General features: G+C 52.4%; 1 protein-coding gene across 1 annotated transcript; it reads right to left on the bottom strand.

Moving 5' to 3' along the window:
• Positions 1-5,321: 5,321 nt before the first annotated feature.
• Positions 5,322-13,611, bottom strand: LOC120240350 (sialic acid-binding Ig-like lectin 5). The gene is made up of 9 exons (XM_039245068.1): positions 13,533-13,611; positions 13,069-13,449; positions 12,393-12,677; positions 11,906-11,953; positions 9,692-9,949; positions 9,318-9,605; positions 8,982-9,075; positions 8,603-8,684; positions 5,322-6,039 (listed from the first exon to the last, which is right to left on the bottom strand). Exons 1-9 carry the CDS (start codon positions 13,567-13,569, stop codon positions 5,845-5,847), a joined length of 1,668 nt encoding a protein of 555 aa, XP_039100999.1. The 5' UTR covers positions 13,570-13,611; the 3' UTR covers positions 5,322-5,844.
• Positions 13,612-13,975: the final 364 nt, after the last annotated feature.

The raw sequence follows: 13,975 nt of genomic DNA on the forward strand, positions 1-13,975 counted from the left end.
CCCCCCCCCCCCCCCCCCGGGAACCTGAGGCCCAGGCAGTGGCCGTGGCTTGAGGAAGGGAGGGCCTGGGGAGAGACCTCAGAGGCAGCCCGGCAGCGACTAGACTGGGAGGGATTCAGAACAGAGGGTACACTCACCTCCCACACTTGGTCTTAAACATCTGGAATCGTCCACCATTACCCTGGAGTGGGGAGGTCAGAGGCCGGGTCGGGGAGGAACCTGTCCTGATTCACCCCGATTCCTGCCTGACTAAGGGAGGCAGAAGAGATTAGTGGATGATCATTTCCAGGGTGAAAGGGGGCGCATATCGCACTTTCTAGAAGGGGATGTTCCTCAACCAGAGAGAAAGCTCATGTGAAAACCTCCTGCTCCAAAGCTCTCTGTTCACGAGTCCACAACCGAACAGGGACATCAGCTGCCCTTCGGGGCCCCAGATCAGGCAACAGGATGGCCTCAGTGTCAACACGTGGTCCCCCGCCCCCCCCGTCGCTCGGGGCACTTACCCCATCCCCGCAGCCCCCCTGTCCCCTGCCCTCGTGTCTGAGCACAGCCAGCTGGGACCCGGTGCTGCTCAGGCAGAGACAGAATCGCTCTGCCAGGACCCTGTCCACACTGCCTCCGACCCCAGTGTGTCGTCTGCAGAGCCCCATTCTTGACTGTGTGTCTGTTGGCAGCTTGTTGCCCCACCTCTGAAAGAGGACGGCAGTGTCATCTGCATTAGATGAGAATCGCAGGGCCCAAGGGAGTAAGAATGACATATGCCACCATGCGGTTGATGGTGACCGTAGCCCATTCTTTCTCCTCTGTGCCTCACCTCTGCCCCCAAACTAGACCCTGGCCTGACCTTAGATGTTTGTGGTGCAGGTGCTGCTGGCGGCGGGGGGGGTTTTAAATGATTTTTACTGGGGCGCCTGGGTGGCTCAGTCGGTTGAGCATCCGACTTCGGCTCAAGTCATGATCTTGCAGTTTGTGGGTTCAAGCCCCGCGTCGGGCTCTGTGCTGACAGCTCAGAGCCTGGAGCTGCTTCGGATTCTGTGTCTCCCTCTCTCTCTCTGACCCTCCCCTGCTCGCACTCTGTCTCTCTCTCAAAAACAAACATTTTTTAAAAATTAAAATAAAATAATATAACAAAATTCCACCGAGCACATGTTAAAGATCTTACTGGCTCTATTCAATGATTCAGAAACCAGACAGCACCCAGTTGAGGAAATAGAAAGATGTTCCAAGGAGCTGTACCACGTGGAAGACTTTTACGGGCAAAGGGAGCCAAACAAGGCAGTTCTCTGAGGCCGAGAAGCAGGTTGGCTGTTGCGAGGTCACTTTCCTTCAGGGCGTCTGTCAGACAGACTACCTGACTCATGCTGAGTGTGTGATTCCTGAGTGACTCTAAGCTTGCACGTCTGGGAGAGCCGAAGCGGTGAGCCTGGGCTTGGTGGCGAGGGGCGTAGCATACGCGGCTCCGTTTGGAGGCTGTTGTCTTATTTTTCTTTTTCTTTTTTTTTTTTTTTAAATATTTTTATTTATTTCTAGGAGAGAGAGAGAGAGAGACAGCGTGAACAGGGGAGGGTCAGAGAGAGAGGGTGTCACAGACTGAAACAGGCTCCAGGTTCTGAGCTGGCAGTCAGCACAGAGCCCGACGCGGGGCTCGAACCCACAAACCGCGAGATCATGACCTAAGCGAAAGTCGGACGCTTAACTGACTAAGCCACCCAGGCGCCCCAGTTGTCTTATTTTTCACAGGAAAAATGGTACCGCTTGTGATGGAGATACTGTAAATCCAGGTTTTGATGGATGTTTGTGAAAGAGGCAGACAATGTTCAGAGCGGGAGCACGGCCTATGTTGGCTGGGCTTCCTACACGATGCCCCCCGACACCACTGCTGCCTCTTGTACTGACATTGAAGGGATGGGCAGTTTTCTTTTTCTTTTTTTCTAAATGTTTATTTATTTACTTTTTTAAATGTTTTATTTATTTCTGAGAGAGAGAGAGAGAGAGACAGCAGGAGCAGGGGAAGGTCAGAGAGAGAGGGAGACACAGAATCCGAAATGGGCTCAGGCTCTGAGCTGGCTGTCAGCACAGAGCCCGACACGGGGCTCGAACCCAGGAACCATGAGATTGGGACCTGAGCCGAAGTCGGACGCTTAACCGACTGAGCCACCCAGATGCCCCATCAAATGTTTATTTATTTTTGAGAGAGACAAAAGAGAGTGCTCACATGAGCAGGGGAGGGGAGACAAAGGATCTCGAGTGGGCTCTGCATTGACTACAGAGAGCCCAGTGCGGGATTTGAACTCATAAACCGTGAGATCATGACCTGAGCTAAAATCGAATGCTTAACCAACTGAACCACCCAGGTACCCGGAAATTGTTTTCGTACTTAGCCTTTATGCTGTTGGAACTGAGGGGCTAAAGGGTTGTTATGATTTGTTGCCATTCAGTAGTTTTCAATTCTCTCTCATTCAAAACCCCCCAGGGGCTCTTTTTAACAAAGTTGAGAAAATCCTCAAATTGTTTATTTGAAGCACTGAGATTATATTTTAATTCTGAAGAGAAGCCCCCCAAATTCTTGATTTTTAAAATAAGCCATAGGGATGCCTGGCTGGCTAAGTGGATGGTGTGTGCGACTCTTGATCTCAGGGTTGTGAGTTTGAGGCCCACATTGGGTGTAGAGATTACTCAAAATCTTTTTTTAAAAATTAATATACTCCATGAAGGGAAGCCTATTTTATTTTGTAGTTATAATTCCCGATATCTGGGGGCACCTAGTGGCTCAGTCGGTTAAGCGTCTGACTTCAGCTCAGGTCATGATCTCAACAACTCGTGAGTTCAAGCCCCGTGTCAGACTCTGTGCTGACAGCTCAGAGCCTGGAGCCTGCTTTGGATTCTGTGTCTCCCTTCTCTCTGCCCCTCCCCTGCTCATGCTGTCTCTGTCTCTCTCTGTCTCTCTCTCAAAAATAAATAAACATTAAAAAATATTTTTAAAAGAATAATTCTCAGTATCTGGTTAGCAATAGGATTATGCCAATTGAAAGAACAGAAAATGGTTCAGTGCTCTGTGGGGGTTTTTTTAGTTTATTTATTTTGAGAGGGGAGTTGTGGGGGGAGGGCCAGCACAAGGCAGGGGAGAGAGAAAATCCCAAGCAGACTCCACGCTGTCAATGAGGAGCCAAACACAGGGCTTGAACTCATTACCTGAGCCAAAATCAAGAGTCCGATGCTTAACCAACTGAGTCATCCAGGTGCCCCAAGTGTTCGTGTTTACAAGAATATCTTGAATGTGTTAAAGAAAGAATTGATGAGGGGCACCTGGGTGGCTTAGTCGGTTAAGCGTCCGACTTTCCCTTAGGTCATGATCTCGCGGTTTGTGGGTTCGAGCCCCGCGTCGGGCTCTGTGCTGACTGCCAGCTCAGAGCCTGGAGCCTGTTTCAGTCTGTGACTCCCTCTCTCTCTGACCCTCCCCTGCTCACGCTGTCTCTCTCTCTCTCTCCTAGAAATAAATAAAACATTTTTAAAAATTTTAAAAAAAGAAAGAATTGATGAAAAAGTTATCTCTTTATATCAATGCTATTCTTCTGTTCTTGTTTAATATTTATTTTTGAGAGAGACATAGTGCAAGCAGGGGAGGGCCAGAGAGAGAGGGAGACACAAAATCCGAAGCAGGCTTCAGGCTGTCAACACAGGACCCAACACAGGCTCGAACCCACAAACCGCGAAATCATGACCTGAGCAGAAGTCATACGCTTAACCGACTGAGCCCCCAGGCACCCCATCAACACTGTTCTTAAAGAAGATATTACTTAGAACAGGAAGAGAATTTCTGACTTGAAATGGGTAGTTCCTGCCTTTCCACGATGACCTTTTCAAAAAGATTTTTATCCCTGAAGAATCTTATTCTTTTACATTAATGTCACTGAACACCAGCACGGGGACAAATGGAGTCATCCTGTATAGTGTTGAAGAAGAGAATAAAAATGAGAACAAATGCATTTATTTTGTCAGTAGAACCATTTTAAAAAGTTGTTGATCAAGAGACGCAGCAAAGCAAATTGTGCTGTGAAAGATGGAATTTGACAGGTCAAATATCTATTTTTTTTTAATGTTTTATTTATTTCTAGGAGAGAGAGAGCGTGAGCAGGGGAGGGTCAGAGAGAGAGGGAGTCACAGACTGAAACAGGCTCCGAGCTGGCAGTCAGCACAGAGCCCGACGCGGGGCCCGAACCCACGAACTGCGAGATCATGACCTAAGCGAAAGTCGGACGCTTAACCGACTAAGCCACCCAGGCGCCCCTCAAATATCTATTTTTATGTTTAAGTAATCTCTGCACCCAACGTGGGGCTCCAACCTCGACCTCAAGCTCAAGCGTCACATGTTCCACTGACTGAGCCGACCAGGTGCCCATTGACATATGAAATTGGAAGAGTAGTTGGGGCGCCTGGGTGGCTGAGTCGGTTAAGCTTCCGACTTTGGCTCAGGTCATGATCTCACGGTTTGTGACTCGAGCCCCGCATGGAGCTCTGTGCTGATAGCTCGGAGCCTGGAGCCTGCTTCAGATTCTGTGTCTCTCTCTCTGCCCCTTCCCCACTTGTGCTCTGTCTCTCAAAAATAAATGTTAAAAAAAAATTTCTTTTTAACTCGAAGAGCCGTTAACTCTGAAAATACGTGTTCCCTGTGTTGACTCATAATGCCAAGATTGAGCGTGTTTTCTCATTAATGGACACAATAGAAGAAATTAAATGGACATTCAATGTTAAGAAATAAATTGGATGTGACCACTTAAAAACTATAGTGAAAATTAATAACAAGAAACCGCGCTACAGTGAAGTCGGGGAGAGCTCTAATCCACTACCACTCATAGTCAATTGCAGACCCAACCGGAAGAGGTGGACTTCACCTTGCGTGGAGTTGACCTTGTATGGGGCCTTCCCGGTAGGAGGAGGCGAGGCTTTGTTTATCCCCACCCCACCCCCAATAATTCAGCCAATGAGAAGCCAGTATACTTCCAACTCCCTCGTTTACTCCAATGGACTTTCAGCTTATAAAAGCGTTTCCCATTTGCCCCTTTTCTCCATAAAAACCGAGCCTCTTTTTCATTCCGCAGACTTGCCTACGGTTTCCTGCAGCCCGCGTGCCTACGATTGCAATTCCATTTTCTTCCCCCAACAAACCCATTTTTGCTGGCAAGGTAGCTGGCAGTTTTTATCTTAAGGTTAACAGGTTACAGTGTAAATGAAACACAGATCGTAAGGGCAAGGAGTCTACAAGAAGAAGAAACTGTTAAGGAGACCCGAAGCATCCGCGGCGTACAAAGAAGGAGGGTATATAAACGTAGACAACGTGTTGTTTATTTCGGAAAACCGGGAATGATTTTCCGTGTGGCGACAATACACGAGTTGGGTTTCCAGAAAGCAGGCCCAGAGTGTTCCAGAGAAACCAGCCCGGGGGCAGAGGCGGGGGCGGGAAGGTGCAGGGGAAGGCGGAGGGGGGGCGCCAGCCGCGTGGGGATCCTCCAGACCAGGTCGGTTGGCCTGGGAAGAGCCGTGACCTCGGGCAAGGTGCTCTCTGCAGGGAAGACCCTTTAAGGTTCTTGCCGCCTTGGCGCTGCGTTAGGTGTGTCGCATCCACGTTACAGAAGGGAGGACTGAGAAGTAAAGTGACTTGCTCCAACTCGGGCCTGTAATTAATTGGTGACAGCGGAAGTCTGAGCCCAGCCCTGCCCATCACCACACAGGTGGCCGCCCCTACACCGCGTGGCCAACGATTCACTCAGGAGTTGTCCCTGCGGTCCCCCTTCCTGAGCAGCCCTGAGCCCTCTGGCCTGCCGTTGCAGGAGCTGGCCGGAGGCGTCACTTGCAGATTTTGATCTCTGAATACTCCGTGGTGCTGGTGGCCTCCAGGTCCTGAGGAGCGGTCCAGGGCTTCAGGCCATGGAAGGTGAGAGAAGTGTAATGGGGTTCCTTTTCCTCCTCCAAAGGGGGAGCGTCCCCGGCTGGGGACGGGTGGTCTAGAGGGGTCCCTGACAGATGCTCATGCTGCGAACCCTGAGTGGAGGGGAAAGAGGGGGATCAAATTAGGATAACGGGAGCTGGCAGACAGCCAGGGGGATGCACGAGCAAGCCTGGACACTGAGCACTTAGTCTTTTATCTATTCATTCCACAAACACTGCCTGAGCCCCCATGAATTCATTCATTCGTTCAATACAGATTTGAGAGTAAGAATGCCTCGCCCTTGGTAATCAATTGCCAGGCTCCTAGATTCCTCACCAAAGCCATCAGGGAGGCACTATTAGCCCCATTCATGAGGGGGAGAAACGGAGGCTAAGTAAATATCCCCAAATCACACATTTAGTTGTGGGTAGGGCCAGGTCTCTCTGTCCCCAGTGCCTGTCACCTTATGGAACAGCTGCGCTGTGTCGGACCCTGGATATTCAATAGGGAACAAGGCAGACATCATCCACTACCTCCCACTAGCTTGCAATGGGGGATGCCGACATTAAAGTAGTAGTCAGTGGGGCGCCTGGGTGGCTCAGTTGGTTGAGCATCCGACTTCCGCTCAGGTCACGATCTCACGGTTTGTGGGTTCGAGCTCCACGTCAGACTCTCTGTTGACAGCTAGCTCAGAGCCTGGAGCCTGCTTCACATTCTGTGTCTTCCTCTCTCTCTGACCCTACCCTGCTCACAGCCTCTCTCTCTCTCTCTCTCAGAAATAAATTAAAAACATTAAAAAAAAAATTTTACGTAGTAGTCAATTATACTACTATAGTATATTATACTATAATATTTTTGTCATAATTATTATACTATAATAATATAATTATATAATATAATATATACTACTATAATATACTATAGTAGTATAATAAAAACTATAAATAATATAGTTTTTTAAAAACTATAAAGTACTTTTATAAAAGTACTATAATTTAAAAAAACTTTACATAGTAGCCAATTATACTACTATATATGGTATATAGTAGTCAATTATACCTCTATCTAATAGCAAATTGGGATAGGATGCACAGGAATGGGGTGGGTGGTGTGGGAAGGACAGGAATTTGCTAAGAACTGAACTGCCCTCAGGGACCACCCCGAATCTCAGGAGTATAGGCGAACACTGTAACAAAATTGTAGCATGAACATTAAAATCAATGTTGGGATGCCTGGGTGGCTCAGTTTAGTGTCTGACTTTTTTTTTTTTAATGTTTATTCATTTTTGAGAGGGACAGAATGAATGGGGGAAGGCCAGAGAGCAACGGAGACACAGAATCCAAAGCAGGCTCCAGGCTCTGTGCAGGGCTCGAACTCATGAACAGTGAGATCATGACCTGAGCAAAAGTCATATGCTTAACTGACTGAGCCACCCAGGCGCCCTTGAGCATCTGACTCTTGATCTTGGCTCAGGTCATGATGATCTCATGGTTTGTGGGATCGAGCCCTGCGTTTGATTCTGCACTTACAGTTCAGATCCTGCTTGGGATTTTCTGTCTCCCCACCCCTTCTGCCCCTCCCCCACTTGCACTTGGTCTCTCTCAAAATAAATAACGCATTTTTTAAATCAAAGGGTATTTATTGTGCACTAAAGCATTCACCACGCCCAAAGAAAGCTTTGACCCTTTGGCCCAGTACCTGGATTGGAATCTCTAAGCCACTGGAATGTCCTGCCTGATAGAAATGTCTCTCTGGGCCCCTGGACCCTTTGGCCACACCAGACAGTTTATGTTAATGTGATTTATAGGTGAGGCTTGGGCCACACAGTATCAGCTTGATCTCTATCTAGAGGGGCTGGAGACCAAGTAACAAAGGCTAGTTCTACAGCGACTCCAAGCCTATGTGATCAACCCTATGATAGAAACCCTGGACCTGAGGCAGGGGTGGGCGTCCCTCGGGGGCAGGACCTACCCACGTACCCACGTCTCTTATCCCACACCAGTGCCGGGGAGAATAAGCTGTCTTCAAGGCTCTACTGAGAGAGGGAGCTGGGAGGTCCATGCTCTGAATTCCCCTGGACTCTCCCCTTGGCTGTTTTATTATTTTTTAATATTTTATTTACTTTTTGAGAAAGAGAGAGAGCACAGGCAGGCAAGGGCAGAGAGAGAGGAAGACAGAGGATCCAAAGCTGGCTCTGAGCTGACAGTAGTGAGCCCGATGCGGGGCTCGAGCTCACCAACTGTGAGATCATGACCTGAGCCGAAGTCAGACACTTAACTGACTGAGCCCCCCAGGCGCCCCTCCCCTGGGCTGCTTTAAGCTGTACCTTTTCCCTGGAATAAACTAACCAGGCGTCTAACAGATTTCTGTGAGTTCTGAGTCCTTCCGGTGACTTACTGAACCCGAGAGTGTCATGGGGACCCCTGAACTTTGTAGTAGATGATAATCATTTGGGGAGTGGGGTCTCCCTGGCATCCTGTGTTAGGGAGGAGAGAGAGGAAGGAGGGGCAAGCGACTCCCAGGTCACTGGACTGGGTGACTGAGTTGATGAGGACCCGAAAGCAAAAGCCTGTGTGGGCCATGATGACCATCTAAGTCATCTAGAAGGGTGTGGCCGTGGCCACTGCACGGTGGTGGCCACATGGGACCCCGATGGACAGAGGGCTCAACACTCACCCGGGAGATGGGACCCAACGTGCAGACAGCTTCCTTGCAACCAGCAGCTGTCTCTGGTGCCTGTTTCCTGCAGGTCTTCACTCTGAGGGGGAGGCAGGGACCTGTCAGCAGCCCGGCTGACTCAGAGCTAGGAGTGAGCTGCTGTCCCCTGCTTACGAGGCTGGCAAGGCTGGGCACGGCTGGAGGAGAGGACGCACGGAGCCCGTCGACCCATGAGGACAGGTGTGATCAGGACAGGCGTGATCAGGGTGGCACTGCCCCAGTGCCCAAATCTTACAGCCTGGCCACCATCCGGGCTCCTCCCGCTGGGGCCGCCTGGGACCCTAGGACGCGGACCCCTTCCAACCCACAACCCCCCCCTCCCAGGGACAACACTCACGTGAAGATGAGGCAAGCACAGAGACTGAGCAGGCCAGCGACACCAGCACCCCCGACGGCCCCCAGCACGAATTTTCCCCCAAGCGGAGGCCTCCCTGCAGAGGAGTGGGGTTTCGGGTGACCCCCCTCCAAGCCCCAGGACCCTTGTGCACAGGCTTCCCCGCAGACTTGGGCTCTCGTGCACTTTATCCCCCAACCAGCAGAAAACCTGGACTCTGCCCCCGCAGGCTTCCTCCTCTCTCTCACCCCTTCCCATCCAGACCCCAGCCCCACCCCCACCCGGATCGTCTTTTCTAGGACGCCTTTCTCTGCCCCACCTTCCCCGACGCCCCCAGACCTGGCAGCAGCACCAGGACGGTGGCGCTCTGGGCCCCGTGTGCGTTCAGGGCCTCGCAGCTGAGTCTGAGGTCGGAGCCCAGCGGCCCAATGAGGCTCAAGGAGCTGTTGGCCCAGGGCCCCGCGGAGCTAGAGGTGACGGTCAGGGAGGCGTTGCTGCGGTTCCCCTCCAGCAGCCCCTCCCCCAGCCGCCAGCGCAGGGTGGGGGCCGGCCGGGCTGCGGAGGAGCAGGTGCAGCGCAGCCCCTCGCCCTCCCAGGAGCAGGAGGGGCTGAGCCGCCGCGGCGGGTCTGCGGGGTGGGGGGAGGGGCGGGGTCAGCGGCGCCTCTGCTCCCCAGGCCCCGGGCGCCCCGCCCCCGGGGGTCCCCGCACTCACAGACCACAGAGAGATGCAGGGAGGCCCTCAGGGAGCCCCGAGGGTGTTGAGCTCGGCAGGTGAATTCGCCTTCGTGGCCCAACTCCACTCGGGGCAGCTCCAGGACCCCCCGCCTCCAGGGCTGGGAGGGGCTCAGAGTCCCGCTCCCCTGGGCCCAGCTCAGTGTGGCCGGAGGGTTGCTGTCGGTGACACAGACCAGGAGCAGAGATTCCCCTTTCAGGACAGGAAGAGAGGAGCCGTTCCCCAGGTACTTCAGTTCTGGGGGAGAGAGAGAGAAAGAGGGGGAGCGTGAGCACCCCTAGTCCAGGCCTGAGGCTCCGAAGCCCCCTTGCTATTTCTCTCTCCTCTCCATTTTTCCTAAGTTGGGAAGGGATCTCCACAGGTAGTTTTTTTTTTTTTTAATGTTTATTTATTTTTAAGAAAAAGAGAGAGAGAGACAGCGTGAGCAGGGGAGGAGCAGAGAGAGAGGGAGACACAGGATCCGAAGCAGGCTCCAGGCTCTGAGCCGTCAGCACAGAGCCTGACGCGGGGCTTGAACCCATGAACCGTGAGATCATGACCTGAGGGGAAGTCATGACCTGAGCAGAAGTCTGCTGCTTAACCGACTGAGCCCCCCAGACACCCCTTCACAAGTAGAGCTGACAGCAAGGGACCTGCTTGGAACTCTCTCTCTCTCTCCTCTCTCTGCTCCTCGCCGGCCCTCGCATGCGCTTGCTGGATTGCACATTCTCTCTCAAAACAAATAAATAAACTTGAAAAGAAAAGGGGGGGGCAGGAGTGTAGCATTGACGGGGGCTGCAAGGCAGATGAACCTTGGAAACCTCATGCCTGCACTGCACACAAGAGCCTACGTGGCAAACGATTCTATTTAGATGCAATGCCCAGAAAAGACAGATCCATAGATACAGAAAGCAGGTGAGGGATTGCCAAGGGGCTGGGGGCGGGGGGTAGAACAATGGAGGAGGCAGCTAAGGGGTGCAGGGTTGTCTTGGGGGGATGATGAAAATGTTGTGAAATTGACTGTGGTATTGGTTACCACAGGACTCCTGAAGTGGTATATACATGGAAATGTACAGTATGTGAATTACATCCCAATAAAGTGGCTTAAAAAGTTACTCGTGGAGGGGCGTCCGGGTGGCTCAGTCGGTTAAGTATCTGACTCTGGATTTTGGCTTATGTCATGATTTCACAGTTCTGGAGATTGAGACCCATATCAATCTTGCTTGGAATTCTTTCTCTTTCTCTCTCTCTCTTCCTCTCTCTCTCTGCTCCTCCCCTGCTCTGGCTGGCTCATGCTTTCTCTCTCAAAATAAATAAATAAGGGCGTCTAGGTGACTCAGTCAGTTAAGTGCCCGACTTTGCCTAAGATCATGATCTCACAGTTTGTGGGTTTGAACCCCTCATCCGACTCTGTGCTGACAACTCAGAGCCTGGAGCCTGCTTCTGATTCTGTGTCTCCCTCTCTCTCTGCCCCTCCCCCACTCACCCTCTGTCTCTGTCTCTCTCAAAAAATAAGTAAACATAGGGGCGCCTGGGTGGCTCAGTCGGTTAAGTGTCCAACTTCGACTCAGGTCATGATCTCACGGTTCGTGGGTTCGAGCCCCGCGTCGGGCTCTGTGCTGACAGCTCAGAGCCTGGAGCCTGTCTTTGGATTCTGTATCTCTCTCTCTCTGACCCTCCCCTGCTCGTGCTGTCTCTCTCTGACTCTCAAAAATAAATAAAAAACATTTTGACAAAATAAGTAAACATAAAAAAATTTAATAAATAAACTTTAAAAAATAAAGTAAAACTAACTAGAAAGAATGATAACACAGCATCCGGTCTAATGGCTTTCTCTGAGGCTAGATGAAAGGGGCTGAAATTAGGAAGGAGCATTTGGGGTGTTCCAAAACTGGGGTTGCTGTTCTATGTCCTCTTTTTAAGTATGCCCAATGGGGGGCTCGAACTCACAACCCTGAGATCAAGCGTTGCATGCCCTACTGACTGAGTTAGCCAGACGCCCCTGTTTGAGTTCTTAACCTGGGCACCTAGCACCAAGGTGCTTTTTCATGGTGATTCTTCATAATGGGCATGTATTTGACAGATCATCTTTGCATCTAATGGACAGGAAGCAAAACAAACTGTCACACAGCGAGAAAGGGGAGCTTCCTGACTCCGCTCTCACTGTGTATCACCCTGGCCCTCCCGGGTTGGCTTCGAGGCCCTTCGACCTACCTGTGCAATTTCCTCGGGAGATGCCAATGGTCAGATTCTGTGGAGCATCTAGGACAGAGAGAGACAGTGAAGACTAGAGTCAAAGCTGACCCTTCCCCTCCTCCCCTCCGGAGCCACAGAAATGGGAATAGAAACAGAAAAGGGAATAGAGGGGCGCCTGGGTGGCTTAGTTGGTTGAGTATCTGACTTCGGCTCAGGTCACAATCTCACGGTTCGTGGGTTCGAGTCCCGCATCGGGCTCTGTGCTGACAATTCGGATCCTGGAGCCTGCTTCAGATTCCGTGTCTCCCTCTCTCTCTGCCCCTCCCCTGTTCATGGTCTGTCTCTCTCTCAAAAGTAAATAAACGTTTAAAAAAATTTTTTTAAAGAAAAAGGAATAGAAACGTGTTCTCCCTGCAGCCCCTCGGAGCCCCCCTGCCCCACCCCGCAGCCATCTACAGACACCAGAGTCCTGCCTTGCCCCCCACCTCCCCTCCCCCGCTCTCACAGGAGACGTTGAGCATAACGGTGCTTTGGGTGCTCACGCCAGCCCTGGGGAAGGTCACACGACAGGTGAGGTTCGTGCCGTGGTCCTGCGGACGGGGGGTAAGCAGGATCTCCGAGGAGTTATAGGCCTCCAAGTCCAGTCCCAGGTGTCTGAGGGCGGCCCCCGTCCAGGAGAGGTTGAGGGGCATCATCCCATCACAGGCCCTGGGCACAGAGCACGTGAGGTGGCTGGGGTAGCCAGACTCCAGGGGCTCCTTGATACGGATATCCGGGGTCTGTGTCAGCGCTGGAGAGGAGAGACCAGACCAGAGGGGACCCCCATGTCCCTAAACTGACCATGCTCCCCTGTTCCCCCCCTTAAAGGTGAGCAGCGGGGGCGCCTGGGTAGCTCAGTTGGTTAAGCATCTGACTTCAGCTCAGGTCACGATCTCAAGGTTCGGTTTTCTGGTTCGAGCCCCACATTGGGCGGGCTCCACGCTGATAGTGCGGCACCTGCTTGGGATTCTCTCTCCCCCTCTCTTTCTCTCTCTCTCTCTCTCTCTAAGTCCCTCTCCCACTTGAGCTTTCTCTCTCTCAAAAATAAACAAACTTAAAAAAAAAAAGTGAGCCGCCGGGGGTCCATTTCCACCCTCGAAGACACGCTCCCCCCATCCCTGACCCCCGAGGACCCTCCATACCTCTTACGGTCACACTGAGCAGGTCCCTTTGGTAACTGTGTTTCATGGGGCCTCTGTCCAGGTGAAAGTAGTAGTGCCCACTGTCCCCCCTCTGGGCACCTGTGATGTTCAGGGAGCAGTCCCCGGCCCCGGGGTCCCCGGCAAGGTGAAATGAAGACTTGCTCTTCCTCTTCAGGGCCTTGCCTGGATTGTTCGTGGCCATGAGAATTGTCCCTCTGGGATTATAGTGTTTCCGGAACCAGGAGCCGTAAATGGGAGGGGGAGCGCCCTTGCGAGCCCAGGGGTAGGAGAAGGTGCAGGGCACGTGGACACACAGGCCCTCCTCCACCGTCACAGACGCCTGCACCTGCAGCTTGTACCCCGGGTTCTCCTGCAGGGACCCTGGGGGCACACGAAGTCTCAGCGACGCAGCAGCCCCTGCCCGCCCGGCCCCCGCCCCCAGCCCCGGCCCTCAACCCACTCACCCGCCCACAGCAGCGGCGGCAGCAGCAGCAGCAGCATCCTGGGGGCCCCGGGGCTGCGCCTGCCCTCCAGCGGTGGCTTCTGGGCAGGCCTTTCTGTCCTGGAAGAAGACCAAGAGGAAGCTTCTGGGGGCTGGGGGGGGGGGAGGATAGTGACCATCTGCAGAAGAGGAACCACAGGAAGGGAACCACAGTGTCCTGGCGAATCCCTTCTTCCAACTTCTCCTTTCACGGATGGCGGCAGCAGCAGGGCAGAAGGGGTTCAAGGCTGGCCCTTCACAGGGAAGGAGTCCTGCGCCCGCCTGGGGGGGGGGGCAGTCCCGGCAGTGGGGGGGGGGGGGTAAGTGAGTAGGGCTCCAGGTGCTGTGCTGGAGGCAGGATTCTTCCTTCCTCTTTCTGTTTGTCTGCCTTTCCTTCTTTCTTTCTTCTTTTCTTTTCCTCCCTCC

Source organism: Hyaena hyaena, unplaced genomic scaffold (assembly GCF_003009895.1).
Source record: "Hyaena hyaena isolate Hyena2069 unplaced genomic scaffold, ASM300989v1 scaffold_9, whole genome shotgun sequence".
In the NCBI taxonomy this organism is placed as follows: Eukaryota; Metazoa; Chordata; class Mammalia; order Carnivora; family Hyaenidae; genus Hyaena; species Hyaena hyaena.

Coding starts and splice junctions, on each gene's coding strand:
- LOC120240350 (XM_039245068.1), bottom strand. CDS start 13,569: ATGCTGCTGCTGCTGCTGCCGCCGCTGCTGTGGGCGG. Junction 12,678..13,068: donor GCTCAGTGTGACCGTAAGAG/GTATGGAGGGTC, acceptor TCTCCTCTCCAG/CGCTGACACAGACCCCGGAT. Junction 9,076..9,317: donor CGTCCTGGTGCTGCTGCCAG/GTCTGGGGGCGT, acceptor ACTCCTCTGCAG/GGAGGCCTCCGCTTGGGGGA.